The sequence below is a fragment of the Zingiber officinale genome, chromosome 6B (genome assembly GCF_018446385.1).
Source record: "Zingiber officinale cultivar Zhangliang chromosome 6B, Zo_v1.1, whole genome shotgun sequence".
Classification (NCBI taxonomy): domain Eukaryota; kingdom Viridiplantae; phylum Streptophyta; class Magnoliopsida; order Zingiberales; family Zingiberaceae; genus Zingiber; species Zingiber officinale.
In genome coordinates, this window is record NC_055996.1 from 106603028 (window position 1) to 106618622 (window position 15595).

At 38.3% G+C, this 15595-nt stretch overlaps 2 protein-coding genes across 4 annotated transcripts in view; one reads left to right on the forward strand and one right to left on the reverse strand.

The window, feature by feature from the left end:
* Positions 1-1249, forward strand: LOC121990510 (probable membrane-associated kinase regulator 1). Its single transcript, XM_042544626.1, has one exon. The coding sequence runs from the start codon at positions 79-81 to the stop codon at positions 1081-1083; it is 1005 nt and encodes a 334-aa protein (XP_042400560.1). The 5' UTR covers positions 1-78; the 3' UTR covers positions 1084-1249.
* Positions 1250-3061: 1812 nt separating this feature from the next.
* The window catches only part of LOC121988738 (protein transport protein SEC31 homolog B-like), an 18023-nt gene continuing 5489 nt past the window's right edge, over positions 3062-15595 (reverse strand). For 2 of the 3 annotated variants that reach the window (XM_042542330.1, XM_042542332.1), the window contains exons 10-22: positions 13795-13840; positions 12807-12931; positions 12612-12739; positions 12018-12534; positions 11764-11856; positions 9774-9959; positions 9498-9708; positions 8825-8934; positions 8498-8707; positions 6471-6590; positions 6114-6399; positions 4012-4250; positions 3062-3486 (exon numbers count right to left, since the gene is read on the reverse strand). In XM_042542330.1, the coding sequence (XP_042398264.1) occupies positions 3394-3486; positions 4012-4250; positions 6114-6399; positions 6471-6590; positions 8498-8707; positions 8825-8934; positions 9498-9708; positions 9774-9959; positions 11764-11856; positions 12018-12534; positions 12612-12739; positions 12807-12931; positions 13795-13840 (2364 nt within the window). In that variant the 3' untranslated portion in view covers positions 3062-3393. The remainder of the gene's footprint in view (positions 3487-4011; positions 4251-6113; positions 6400-6470; positions 6591-8497; positions 8708-8824; positions 8935-9497; positions 9709-9773; positions 9960-11763; positions 11857-12017; positions 12535-12611; positions 12740-12806; positions 12932-13794; positions 13841-15595) is intronic. The other variant, XM_042542331.1, reaches the window with a different exon arrangement.

The following is a 15595-nucleotide window of genomic DNA, read 5'->3' on the forward strand; positions in this document are numbered from 1 at the left end:
AAAGATGGAGGCTTTAAAACCTTTGTTCCGGCCTTTTTCCTTTTTCACTCTGCCAACTCCAAACGGTCAAAGACGGCCATGGAGACGTCGGACGCCGCCGCCGCCGCACCAGTGATGTCATCTTTTCCGTCTCCGTCGTCGTCCTCTTCGTCCTCTGACTTTGAGTTCACTGTGTCCGTCTCCCCCGCCGCCTCGAAGCGCTCTTGCCCGGCCGACGAGCTATTCTACAAGGGGCAGCTCCTGCCCCTCCACCCCTCCACCCGAATATGCATGGTCCGTACCCTTCTCCTCAGCTCCGCCTCCGCCTCCTCCTCCTCCACCGCCACCACCGCTTCCCGCGACTCCACCGCCAGCTCCTCCTCTTCCTCCTCCGCCTTCTCCGCCGCCGATTCGCTTCTCCCCGACAGCTGCAACTCCTCCTCCCGCCCCAGCTCCGTCGCCGAAGACGATGCCCGCCGCTTTTCCGCCCCGGCTGCCAAACGCCCAGCCGTCGTCGCCGCAGCCGCCGCCGGCGGCGGCGCCAAGTATCTCTCCTCCCTAGCCAACCGCTTCTCCTCCGCCTTCTCCTTACACCGCGGCGGCAGCAAAAAACTCGACCCCATCGAGGCCTCCCCCGCGGCACCGCCGCCGCCGCCTCCGGCAGCGAAGCGCGCGAAGGAGGTGATCAAGAAGTACGTGAAAAAAGTGAGGCCAATCTACGAGAAGCTCTCCGCCATGCAACAGAAGAACAAGAAGAAGCCTACGACCTTCTCCTTCTCCGACCGTCTATTCCCCGGCAAGAAAAATACTCCGGCGACCGGCGCCGACGCGGCGGCCTTCTCGCAGTCGTCCTTCTCCGGCAACCTTTTCGGCCTCCATCCGCCTGCGAGGAAGGAGCGGTGGGCGGCGAGCTGCCCATCGTCCATGCGGTCTTCCCCGAGCCACTCCGGCCTTCTCTACGCCGGCGACGCACCTCCGGCCGCTTCGCTGCAGCCTTCGTCCATGGAGGAGCTACAGAGCGCCATACAAAGCGCCATAGCGCACTGCAAAAACTCATTGACGCAACCGGCTAACCACAACGAGATCAGAACCACCGGACCCTGATTCAAAAAAAAAAAAAAACAGAAGCTTGGATTAGTTTCCAATCCACCGCCAGCGATCGAATCATCGTTTGTTCTTGTTTCATTCGTGTAGTATTTTTTTTTTTTTTTGAGGGGGCTCTGTTTTCAGTCTGTTTTGTGTTGGTTCTCTGCAAGTCTTTTTCTCTGCATGCATAGAGTTTTAGATCTCTCACGGTCAAAAACACAACAAAAACAATGCACCCAATTGATGCAAAACGATAATCGCTAATCAAGTACTGAAGTCCGAATTATTGTTCATTTGATACAAGTCTATCACTTCGACATCAACTCCAACGCCCTGGGGCGCAAAAATAAAATAAAAAACCTAAAGAGAGAGAGAGACCAGCCACGATATTACGCGAAACAAAAGAACCCTAAGGAGATATTCACATGGGATCACGTGGAGGGAGGCCTCCTTTAGCAGTTGCATAGTAATAGTGGTCGTGATCCAATCAACTGGATCTTCAGTTCCAATCCAAAACACCCACCTGAATCCATGTGAGGTGGTTTAAATGGCGCACCCACAGCTCTGAATCTGATCCAAGAATCTGTTTTTTAATTCACACGAAAACAAAAATAAAGATAACTGTGACACTAATGGGTTGTTTGTGATAACTATCATTGGATTCGGTTATCTGTCTGTACTTGCAATAGACTAAGCTCCACTCTGATGATTATATTAAAAAAAAACACTGACGCTTAAATTATCAAGTGAAGATGAAGACGAAGGGAAGGGTGGAGGCGTATTTTTCTTTTTTTTTTATGATTTTATCTGTAGTCGCGAGACCAAGGAGCACGGCGATGTGGAAGAGGGGACCGCTTACACATGTTTTTGTTGGCGAGGGAGGAAGGGAACGATGCCTTTCCTCTCCAGCTCTCTTGCTAATGAATGAATAAATAAATAAATATAGTGGTGCGGTAGGTCTGCAGGAACGAGATATTCGCGTGAACGGTCGAGATTAAATTCAGATGGATCCTGTGGCTGCACATGAGGACCAGCGTGGGAGGGACCAGGATTAAATAGCAGCCGATCTTGGGGAAGTACAGGAGGAACCTGCAGAACAGCTGTGTTTGTTGATAAAAGTATTGCTATTATATTTAATTTGATTTTTTGTTTTGTTTTGTGTCTTGTAATTTATAAATTTATATGATGTCAAAAACAACTCTTCGCTGTTCAAATCCTTTTATTTATTTGCCGATTCAGAGTTTCTGCCAGGCAGCCGTCTCTCTCATCCAAGATAGTCAACTTCAGAGTTCATTCCCTCTGTCAAATCTGTCAATCAGATTGGCTTCTCTACCCATTCAACTCGTTGATGAACCCCTCGATCTCATCCAAGTCACTTGACATGGATTCACCAAGAAAGATCTTTCCAATCTATCATGCCCGACTTGTCTCACCAGAGTGGGAAAGTCTGCTCTGTCAGTTGACCCTGACTCGTAATCGGTCGATTACTAGATGGGTCTATCCTGCCCGACACTTATCTCACCAGAGTGGGAAAGTCTACAACTCTATCTATCCAACGCAGGCAGCCCACTATTTTACAAAAGTCATTATTAAACAAAAATGCTACAAAACGACAGGAGTTGCGGTTGTACCAGAACCATGATTCTGAAGATAAAATTAACATACGAAAAGGAGATCCTATTCCTAACACGACTTATCAAGTGCTGGCATACAGCCTTTTCTATGACCATATAAGGAGGTGGCACACTACACCCACAATAAAAAGATGAGAAAGAAGGATTTTTTTTTTGGAAATTTAAAAGATGCAATTGTATACATTTACCTCAGTTATGACCTGCAGAAATGCGAGACATGGATTGACCTCTTCATCATCTATGACATCAAAACATGTTTTTGCTAACCATTTAGAGTCTATTATATAAATCTTATTTGTCTATTCAAGTCTATATGAGAATAAGACATGAATTGTGCACAGACTAGCAACATAACAAGGAGAGAAGAAAAACAATCGGCATTTAAAATTGCATCTAACAAAGACTAAATTGTAATGTCAAAATGCAAGATCACAATGATGTCGGTCCCCATAAAATGTTACCACAGAAGAAACCTGAGAACAATCAACAAGCCTGCTTCTTTTAAAATATCAAGTTCTCTACTAATAGGCCTTGGATGCTGCTTTCAATAAATCGGCATTGGGCTTAGGTTATTGATCTAAGAATTTCCGCTGTTAATTACACACAAAAAAGTCAAATAATGTTTATGGTAAACTAGAGGGGGAAAAATCAAAGGAGAGAACCTAAGCACCCAGGCAGTGCCTCTTCAGATCCCTCATATTCTGACACTCTGTCTTGTTTTGATCATTCGCTTTAATGCTGCGAGCCAGAAGTTGCACTCATCCCAGTCGCTTGTAGTCAAAATCACCTACCAAAACATAGCAAAGCTTCAATCACCAGGATAGTTGTAGAAAGTTAGGATGATACACCCTTTTGGGGATGGATGTTTGCAACGGTTTTAAATTATTAGGGTTTCCTTAACGAGGCCAGGTTGATAGTTGGTACCATAATGAGGTAACCCTTTGACGAGTTAAAATAACCGCCATTATAGAACTACAAACCTTTCCTTTTAGTAACAAATCACCTTGAATGAAAGTAAACTGGAGTATCACGAGGCAGAATAGGTGTGAAGTAGAACATGCTGATTAATTCTAAAGCTGAATCATTGTGAAATCAAAACACTAATAAAAAGTTTCTAAAAATTACTTGTTAGTGTGCAATAGTTTGTTTACTAAGCAATTACTTGTATCTTTAAAAACAATCATGGCATGCAGGAACAAGGGTATCACATTGCTATAGAAAATTGTTCAATAAAAAAAGGAAACTAAAACAGAGAAAAAGTATCATAACTCTTGAATGTTAACGAAGGACCATAATAATTAAAATAATATACCTGAATATGCAATGCAGCAGCAAAATCACCGCTATCTAATGCCTGGCAAAGCTGAGTAAGTTTTGCAGCAGCATTAGGAGAGATATCACCGCTATTGAGTTTTAGAAATAATGACCCAATTTTCCTAGAGTTATCTTCAATTTCCCTCTTTTTAGGTGCACTTGCATTTGCTCCTCCAAGAGCTGCTGAAGTTTCATTATATAGTCTTGTCAACGTGGTAACGACTGGCTTCAATTCAGCTGCAAGAGCACACATGAGAACCATGAATGTCAACAGTAATCAACCACTTTGGTAGTATGTGCAAACTTGTCAAGCACAGATAATAACTATAATAAAAAACAGTAAATTAAATTTAAACTAATTATTTACCAAAAAGAAAGTATTAATTAAAGAGCAAGTTGGGCATATCAGCCCCAAAATAGGAAAAGATTGGAAGGCGCCATAAAAGTCTCAAGTTTACCCTACTCTTTTAGGTCTCATAAGAGAACATAACTAGGAGGATTCAACTCCCCAAGCAGCCAATATCTTGTAAGGCCTTGAAGCAACGTGCCCAATAAGGACAAGTTGTTGATGATGGGGGAAATTTGCAATCCCAATGAATACAATACCAAAAAAGTCAAATTTCACCTAGATTAAAGTATCCCAGGAAATTCATACGATGACCAATGAGATCATGGTTAGTTAGACGAATGCACCCCATGCAAGACTTGATGGACTGGATAAGGATAGTGAGATGAGTGAACTGAACGAGTAAGGATCAGGCAAGCCAGGTAGATAGGACAGATCATTGCATCAACAAGCCCAATGGATAAGTCAAAGTGTGCCTGACAAATAAAGGATTGGACATATTGTACGGGCCAGACAAGCTTGGGGGCGGATCCTCTGGTCCACAAAGGCTGGACCAATTCATGGTCCAGCCTTTGCATTGGTGGGAGACAATGGGCCTCCACCTGTTAACAGGTGGGGGCTATTGCCTCCCACCAATCCCCTTGTCCCGGTCCAGGAGCGGACCAGGACAAGAGGACCAGAGGATCCTGTCCCGACAAGCTTGGTGAACCAAAATAAAGAAAGCGACTAAGAGTTGTGTGGCTGAACCTGAACAGCTAGTCCTGTTGGGAAATGGGCGGACCAAGTATGTCAAACTAGCTAAATTAATCAAATTGGATGAATGAGCTAATGATAAAATGAATAATTCTGTCAATGCAACTAAATGGATCATCCCACTTATCATTGCATTCCCATCTCCATTCTTATTTTCATTCAATTTCACTCCATTCCTTTCCATTTCATCCTACAAACAAGGCATAAGATCTAACCATGACCAACTTTCACACTTAGTAAGAAGCTTCATGGTGGCAAAAGGTAATAATAACGATTACCCAAGATGCCCCTCACAGCCTATCCCCAGGTTATGTGAAGGATGGCTACTAGCCCGAGTGGTGACCAGTGAATGGGGATTAATAAGAAGCTTCAAAACATATAGGAAAGGGATTAAGCACTCAATTGAATAGATAACTTAACAAAATCACTTCATACATCAGATTGGTCCAAACCAAAGTTGATAAATTAGACACTTGTGGCCTGGGCCAAAAGGGCATTGTAATTGACAAATAATATGACTAAAGCAACTTCTACTTAAATTCCTAACTGACAAGAGATTAGAATGTGTGTTGAGGAAATATTGAGGACCAAGAAAGCTCAACAAATATGGAAGATTAAGCAAAGGAGTTTAACCTGGAAGCAATTAAGCTAATGTCCAAGCTCACCCTTTAGATTAATAAGACAATAACTGCACATCTCCCTAGATTTGGTAACAATACCAAGACAGGATTGGATTGGTTGCATGAAGGATACCCACAAGATAAGTGAAACAAGCAGCATGAGATGTTTTAAACTATTGATGAATAACCTAGTGCATTATTACAAGGAAATCAAAACAAGATATGCCAATGAATAAAAATCTTACTCAAATAATAAGTGAAATATTGAGGGGAAGGATGTTTTGACCGTCCCTAAATGACATAATTCTTCCAAGTCATTTTTATGTTAACCAAGCAGAAGTATTAGGAACACAATTAACTCCATTAGAGAAGGAAAATTACCGGGCACATTTGATGTATCAGCTGTTTGCACTGTAGGTGGAGGGGTTGAAGGAACAACAGATGTCTGTGATTGTGATAGTTTTGTAGGGCTTGAAGGTTGTGCAGGACTCATGCCAGGTGTATGGGTAAAATTTGGGTTAGGAACTGGCATGAAACCCTTTTGTCCTGTGGCAGGTGCAGCAGGTTGGGTAAATCTGTTCCCAGTGGCAGCTGTTGGTTGAGGTCCACCAATACCATGTGAAGGATTAAATGAAGATCCAGATTGATAAACAGAATTGGCAAAGCTCTGAAGAAAAAGAAAAAATTTAGTAACATCACAAGCAACCAATACTGAGTAGAGGAAAAAAAAAAACATACTGGATATAGCTGAGAACCCAAGCTAGGTTGCTGATATTGCTCCACATTTCTAAGAGCAGCAGGGGCTGCAGGAACAAAAGGTTTTATTGTTGACTGTGGAGCAGCAGCAGGTGGAGTTTGCTGTGATAAAAAAAATTAGTATAGCATATGCATTCATCTGAACAAGACGTCCCACAAAACTAGTACTACTACACATGTAAGAAAGAAGAGTTGGGATGTTTGATGTGTGCAGATTTGATGTGGAAAAGAGGCAACCATAGCAAACGTATATTACACATGGTGTAAGAAGAAATTCAGTCAAAATTAATTTATAACTGACAAGTTGCATACCCATTGCAATAAGAAAATCAATATGTATTGTGGTGACTGGGTCTTCTAGTCTCAGTTAATTTATGAAATAAGCAACCATGTTCTATGACCATATCCCATAAGAATAGAGGATATACTACTACAGTTTAATTGCACCAAGTTTTAGCTCATAACATTATAGAACTCATCAGGCATAAAAGAAACCAGAAAAGTTTACAAGCTTTAGATGAGAATTCAGTTAGGATGTCATATCAAAAAAACACTGGAACAGGAATGGGTAACTAGTTATATTTTCTCCTACGTAAAATACAGAGAGTAATCTTAGAGGACAATATCATTCCGAGCTGGTGTTTTAGTCCTCAGATAGAAAGTACTGTACCATGTCAACAAATTAGCAAACTTCTGCATGCACCGAAGCATACTAAGGTGAATTTAAATAAAATTACTCGTTTAATCACCTTCTACCTAGTTGATTTACTTGTAAAAATAAGATAACTAATTTACATCTGACAATAAGACATTTGATTAACTTCTACAAATAAGACAATAACACTTGTGGAATTTGAAATGTTTTGTTCAATTGTTTAATTTCAATGCATATCAAAATGAATTCAAATAGATTCATACTCGTTTAATTTTCTTCTACTTGTTTAGTTTTAAATATAAGATCATAGGAATTAGAAAATCAAGCAAATCTAGAATTTTTGAAATAAACATGCTATAAAAAGCATTAATTGTATTCATCTAAGCATGCTTCAACGTGTGTTGAGTGTTGACAGTACCATAATCATTGGCATAACATAGGCAGCATGATCAGCTTCTAATAACGAGTTTAGTAATTTTCGATTGTACCTACTGGCATGGTATGGCATTTTAAAGCATTGTCTTAGTCATGTCATCTTTGTAGATGATTGTCCAATAAACAAATGCAATTTACAATGTACTTCTTGTGAAAATAGAGGCACTCTTTCTATTTTATTCATGAAGAAAATCAAAAAAGAAAAGTATAAGTTAGGAGCCTGCCTGACAAAAGCAAGCAGCAGGCATAGTGAAAAGGACCAACACATATTTTTCTCACCACATCAGCTGCGTAATGCAATCAATCATCAGGTGTGAAATCTTTGGAATATAAATGAATTATATGCAATCCTTTAACTCTGGTGTTATAACTTACTAATGACATTATAACTAATTTATTACATTTTTTCTTCTTCTAGTTCTCCCCTAATTCCCTTCTCAATGAACAGGCAGTTAATTAAGATTTTTCTATATCTTACTATACTATATCAATTCAATCACAAATGCTTTATTCTTGACATTAAGATGAAAATGGTTTACCTAGCTTCCTACATCTTCCTCTTATGTTCCATCAGTTACATGGCCCTTCTACTGTGTTTCTTGAAGCCAATGGACACAAATGAAAAGATTTGGTCACTATTCTTAGGTGGACCAAGTTCAGAACTACGATTCCTAGTTGGTATCCAATTCCAATTGGATAAAACACTAATGCGCATACCCAGCATTAGCTGTGCATAGGCAACTATGCAAGTAGATCCAAAGTCAAATGTATAATAGAACAGCTGCTGAAAATAAATATTTTTGGGTAGGTAAATGTAGATAGAACAAACTTGATGTATGATAATCAAAATGATAAATTAATTATCTATAGATTGATCAAAGAACAAAGATGGCATAAACACTAGATATTAAACAATTACCTGCACAACCTGATTTGTCTGAGGTGGTATAAACATTTGAGTTGGCCTTGGTGGTTGAAAAGTCACAGGGTTGCTAAAAGCAGGGAACTGTGGTTGCACAGGCTGATATCCTCCATAGGCAGTATTAGCAGACTGGTGATACCCTTCAGCATATTGAACACTAGCAATATTGTGATGAGGTTGGGGTAGAGACTGGGTAAGGCCCTTGTCCTAAATTTGTTAAACAAATTCAAGTAGATAAGTGTTGTAGCTTACACAGAGATACTTTCAATAACAACTACAACCAAGCCTACACAGAGATACTTTAGAAAGAGAAATTCAAGACACCTGATAATAGTTCTGTGAGTGGTCCACATATCCAGTGTGGTCTGCACCATAAACAGCTTCGGCTTGTTGGATGGAACTTTCATAGCTCAGACTTGCGGGTGCCCCCTTCTCTAGTAAAGAATATCAAGTGAATGAAATTATAGAAATGTATTAGCATTGTAGAGCAAAAAACTTACCTAGATTGAAAGGATCGTTATATCATCTTCAGAAAAAGAAGAGTGAAGAGAAGAGCAAAAGTCAAACATGAGAAAAAACTTTAGAGAATGGAGAGAATGAATGTACAATGCCTAATAATGGAAAATTCTATTTTACTTCTTTGAGGATACAACAATGAAAAGAGATTCGAATAAACCAACAAGTGTATCATCTGGACCAGTTAAGACCCATGATGATTTGAAGTATGGAAGGATTAAGTGCACATATAAGGTCCTTCATTAGACAAACAAAGACTATTAACTGACAACACTCTAAAATACTAAGCTAACAGGTTTGTGCTGAAATTGCAAATTTTATGCAAAGCAAACAGTAGGGAAATACTCATAATCCACTAAGGGTTAATGGCACAAATTTTAGGAAAGAGCGACTTGTTAAAAGTATGTGGGTATCAACAAAACAATGCAAATAAACCAAAATTATTTAAGCACAAAAAGCTATAAAATATCTATGAAGAAACCTTCTGTGGATAGAGAAATCCGATCTCTCAATATAGTAAGCTCGCGTGAAGGTTCATCTGGCTCCAAAAGTTTTAAATACTCCAATGCAGTTGTCAAAAGCCCTTGGTTAGCTAGTAATTCAGCATAATTCTCAACAAGCTTAGACAAGGAAGCACTAAACCGTTTATGACCAGTTGCAAGGGTGAGAACAATAGTCTTTTCCATCAAATCCTATCACAAAGTAACAGTCCATCAGTTTCTGATTTCCAAAAGTGACAATTGAATTTGTGAATTACCTGAAGAAGATCTATGTAAGTCCTTCCATCACTATCAGACTTCAGATTATAAGACCAAATCTCCACGGTTTTGTCTACATTCCCAGCACAGATATAGCAGAAAGTGGCAGCAAGGGTATTTCCCACAGTCAAAAGTCTTACAGCTAGAGTGTCACACAGGGCAGTCCATTGGTCTTTTTCAGCAAACTGTTACATAATTATAATCAAATAAATTAGCATTTCTGGAAGTATGCATGATGATAGTGTAATCAGGAATTTTTCTGACAGCAAGGGCTAAGGAACATGAAACAACAAGTGTACAATGATGAGAAGCATGACAAAAAAAGGCAGCAAGCATCCATGTACAGAAGCAATTATAAAATTTCATCCTAGCCTGAATTGAGATCGTTGTAATTTCTATTAATCAAGTTTACTATAGATCTTGAGGTAGCGCATATTAACATAGAATGCAAGCATTCAGAAAACATTTACATTTCTCATTGACAGAAATCAACACTGCTGTATAACCAAATGTAACATGAAAACACTTTTTTAAAATGCACGTCAAATTGTAGATGGTCATGAAAATAGTCCCATTCCAGATGGTGCGGCAGTAAATTTGTCCAATCTGGTAGAATTTCCTGATCAGGACTGTTCACAAGAATGTTATTTGATATAACGCATTTTATTGCATATACCAGGAGATAGATTGCTTGGCCCAATAGCTATTCAATCAAAGTAGGGGCTTCATAATTTAACAGATTAAAATTCTCTGCCAAAGTTGAAGGTTGTGGATAGTGAAAAAAGGAGCAAATGCCCAAAAAGATAACAGAATCAGGATGATGATTAGCTCATTTGCCCATTTCTCTCAATGGACCTTTTTGCTTGCTTACAAGAAAATTTTAGCTTCCAGACAATACACAACCACAATGAATTTCCAACATACTCCCCTATCGTACCTCCCTCCAAATTCCTTTGCCGAGAACACATCCACAAAGTCATTGCTGGAAACAAGTTAAAGCAAAAATCAAGGAAATACAATTCACCACCATTACACGATGAATCTTCCTACACAGTTCCCAATTGTACCATCCTCCAAATTAACTTGCCGAGTTTATCTCCACACAGTTGCTGACAACATGAATAAATTGCAGCCAAGCTAGTGCTTACATGTTTAAAGTTAGTGTATGATTGGCCAAGATGCCACCCTTTTCAAGCTGCAAGAGCCAAAGTCTTTGTACCTTGATTATACTAGTTAACAGTGCAAGAATATGAGTATTGTTCTATTTTATTCAATCTAAATGTATAACTATAGTATTAAATTCATTGCCAAATAGGTAATTTAGATGAAGAGAATGAAAAGTTCCCAACATTTGACTAGCCGGTGTTGACAAAAAGAAAACCATAAAGTACCTTTGTCTTTGTTTCAAAGTAAAATTTCAAAAGCATAAACCTGCCAGTGTTATTGAAGAGAAAAACAAAGTTAATTCAGTTAAAGCCTATGCTTAATGCATATGTCAAAGTGTCAAACTAAGTTTTTTCAATGAAGGGTTCTAAATTCTTGACTAAACTGAATTGGCATTTATTGTTATTCACCATATCAGTTCTCTAATCCTTGAATATTTTAGTAAACAAGATAGATGCTCAGCTCGCAAGTGTGCTTCAAAACAAATCTTTGCTTATTTGTTCACTTTTAGCCTGTTCATAGACATCTTTGGTTTCAGTTGGATTACACTGGCATGGCAAGGACGTTACTCTGAGGATAACTAAATTAATGGAGAGGCGACCAGATGAAAGGGGCTATTAACTTACTCTAGTGATTATCCAAGTTTCAATATGTTACATGCAGCAGGAGAAACTGGAAAATAGAAAACACACGAATATAAAAGAACTCATTCTAAAAAGAAATTAGCATAAATTAATCAAATAGATAATTGGAGAAACAAGGGGAATCCAAAGACAAAAAACAATGTTAATCTGGTAAAATATTAGTAAAGTTTTATGAGCTCACTGTACAGAGAAGAGCTAGTGTTTCCTTCCATAAGTTCAGAGGCCTGGTATTGACTAGGGCCGTGAGATCATTATTCACCATTGCAGATACAACCTCAAAATGAGTATCAACGAAAGTCAGTACAATATCCAGAAACAGAGTAGATAAAAAACAAAATCTATACTTGCATCCTTGAACAATCTAAACAAATGCAACGGATGAGCCAGTAACATCTTCATGACTATGGACAATATGCTAACATGAAACATTAATACCTTCAGATATGGTGTCAGACTACTCTTAAGGTATTGATCACGTGTACTTTCCCATAATGATGGACCGCCAGCATGAGCAATTACCAATGCATCAGCCATTCTATTTGCAGCAATGCACTTTGAAACTGCGTCTTTGTAGTTACCAACAACCAAAGCACGTTGAATGCTATCATCAAATGAAGGATCAGAAGTACCGATGGGTCCTTCAGGGTCACTCCGAACCTGTTCCCCAATAGGAACCATACTGTCCTGATCAGCTAAGTTGTCTTCACAAATTGAGGGGTTGTTAAAGAACTCCTCCCCATTGTCAATAGCAAATGCACTTGCTTGACCTTGAAACAATGGAGAACTATCGAGGCTAAGATTATTCTCTAATTGCTTCCCAAGATTATCAGTACTATCACTGCTCTCATTTGGAACAGTAAAACCAAGATGACAAAGTAACTTAGTCCTAGCTGTTCCCTCTTCATCAAACATTATCTTCAGGAAATTCCAAGTTTCTTTATCATCTTCACATCTGATTAAGGGAAGCAAAATGAACAAAGAAAGTTGTAATTTCAAAGTGGGCAATAAATACTTGTACAAAATACATACAGAGAATCTTGTGATTTTTGTTCACATAATGCACGGAGTGAAGACTTATCCCCATTTTGTACTGCAGCTTCAAATCCAGTAGAACGACTCACCAAACTATGCTCAGTAACTAGATCATGAACATATACCTAAAGAAAAAAGGGAATTCAACTAAAAAACACTAAATTGGAGTTGGTGATGTAATATCAGATTTACCTCTGAGACAGAGTGTGGAGCTCCTCCTGGAGCTAATTGACCAGGCCGAAATGAAACAAGTTTGCCGCCAAAAGCAAATGATGCACCAGTTGGACGCTTCAACCACTTTGGAGCTCTCAGCCGTACTGTAAAGACAAGACATGTATGCATATCCAAGGAACGAACACTAAAACAATACAAGGGAAGTGAAAGAGAAACATATGAAGATAGAATGGAAGGAGAGATCAAGACAAGTGTCGTCAAGTTAGTAAATTTTTCATGTCACAAAAACATTCGAATACAATCAGTTTAAGACAGTAACTCTTATGTAATTGGAGGACTCGTTTACTCTAATTAATTGAGTTAGCGTCCTCATAATGATGTGAAGCATGACCAATGGCAAACATCATGAAGCCTTTATATAGGTATTACACAGACCCTTCCTCACATGGCAAGGACTTAATATTTTCTAAAAAATTATGTACTATTAAAAAAAATCCAACACTTCTCTAAAGCTAAATTTATTACTATGAATGGTTTAAGGAATTAACTATACTTGGTATTGTAACTTGGAATAATGCTTTCAACACTCCTTGTTGCAGCAAAAACATTCAATAGGATCAAATTAACATAGCAAGCATTTTTTACACTTTGGAAGACTGATTTTCACCAGTGAAACAAGTAATTGTCATCATCAAGATGTGAAGCATGATCAATAGCAATTATGAAATCTGAGGATAAACTTTACAACACTCCTTTGTTTGATGGCAAGAACTTAATAATTTCTTTAAAAATTGTAAAAAATAATTAGTGAAAATCTTACGACTCTTTGATAGTGAACTTATTATGTGTGGTTGAAGGAATCAAATATATAAGATTATACAATAGAATAATGCTTAAGCATAGAGTGCATGAGCTACATGAGAAAAGTTATTTTATTAGAACCAAGTAACCAATTAGAATATGAATGTTCAAAGAAGACTTCTCAATGGTGGGTAAAGCAACATACCAGGAGCACCAAATTCACCCCCTGCAGCTGCATACCTACTACAAGCCTGCATTAAAAAAGATTCAGTTAGAATTCAGAACTCAATGGCAAGACAATAAAAATGACTGACTTGAGAAATGAATATCCATCCATATTCTGGTGTCTAATACCTTGTGGTACAATGATCTCCAACAAGCCACATTTAAGCAGAAACTAAAAACATCCTAGCAGAAGCATGAATTTCTGTTTTAATTGCCTAAGCGATTTAGGGAGGAGGCCACATCACATAAGCAATATGTAATCCCCTTTCTGCATTCCACTTAAAATCAAATAAGGCAGGTGATTTTAAACGAATTTAAGTTGAAAATAAAAAAACCTTAACCTGGTTAAGTTTTCACGATCTTTTACTCCTATTGACTCCTGACAACAAAAAGAGAACAGCTCTCTGTCTCTCTACACTCACCAATGGTGATACTCTTCCTCCTATCTCATGCTACAAATTTCTTCTCCTTTGCGAAATATGTTTTCTATAAGTTTTTCCATCATCTCTCCTCTCTATTTCTTCTCTTATCGTAGTAGTATCTCTCCTCATAACACAGTGACAGCTGACAAGTGGCTGAAAGTTCCTCCATGTAATAAGGTATCATCTCTATCTTCTTCTCTTCTCCTCTTTGTTATTTCTCTTCTCCCCTAATTTTTTTAAATTTTCCTCCGCCAAAGTAAGTAGCAGATGACTGCAGAAATCCTCCTTGCAGCCAAAAACAGCAGTTGAGAGCTGGAGAAGTGCTCATAGCAACTATAGGGCCAGCTACAACAGGCAAGGGAATTCCACTGCAGTTGAATAGGAATGGTAATTGGATCCGCTCCAATCAGTGCTGTCGCACCTCCGTAATGCAAATGCGACGAAGATGGGATAAGGATTTGGTTCCTCGCCCCTCAGGGCTTCAGATGTCCCACATGAAATATATATATATATATAATGCTCACTTGCCCTAACAGCATCCCATTTCTTGTGAAGCGAGACGGGAATAGGAAGTTAAATCTATACTCTATGAGCTCAGAATCACCTCATTGCCATTCCTGTGGCTAAAGGTTTCAAATTCCTTCTAGCAACAATTTAATATACCCTCTTTGCTTGTAGCGAAGTAGGTATAAAATTTATTCAACTTCACTCTCCCTCACGAGTTTGATTGGAATCTTCTTCTTCCCAAGTCAAAATTTGCTTCCTATGATCTTCTAATTTTCTTTGAGCACTGATTATGTTTATTTTGTATTGGAATCAATAAAAGTTTAATTTCCTTATTTAGTTTTGGATTGGATGTGTTCCCGTATAATTTGTCTGGTTGTAACTTATTTGATTAACATTTTTTTAATTAATATAATTTATTGAATATATAGCATGCTAGTATTTTTTTTAAAGTTGTAAGGGAACAGGATGCTAGTGAATAAGCTTGATAATAAACTTTAAGAGTTCATTCATGTTTGCTCAATAGAATAAATATATGAAAATGAGTAAGTTTACACATCAGTGAGCTTGGATGGTTATCGTCAAAACTCATGAACGATTTATGAACAAACTTGTTAATTGACTTGCTAAATCTCAATTATGATTTTTATTTATTTTTTATTCAAATACATTAAATAAATATAATACTCTTAAATTTTTATAATTCTAAGTATCTGTAATATGTTAAAATTAATATACAGTTTGATATATTAAATTAGTAATTTAATTAAATTATAAGGACCATAGTGTCTCTAATTGAGCTCAACAAAAAGCTCAGCTTGGAGTCGATAACATTTTCAATGAACAAGCTTGAGT

What these genes read in the sequence shown, in the direction of transcription:
- LOC121990510 (XM_042544626.1), top strand. Translation starts at nt 79, where the DNA reads ATGGAGACGTCGGACGCCGCCGCCGCCGCACCAGTGATGTCATCTTTT.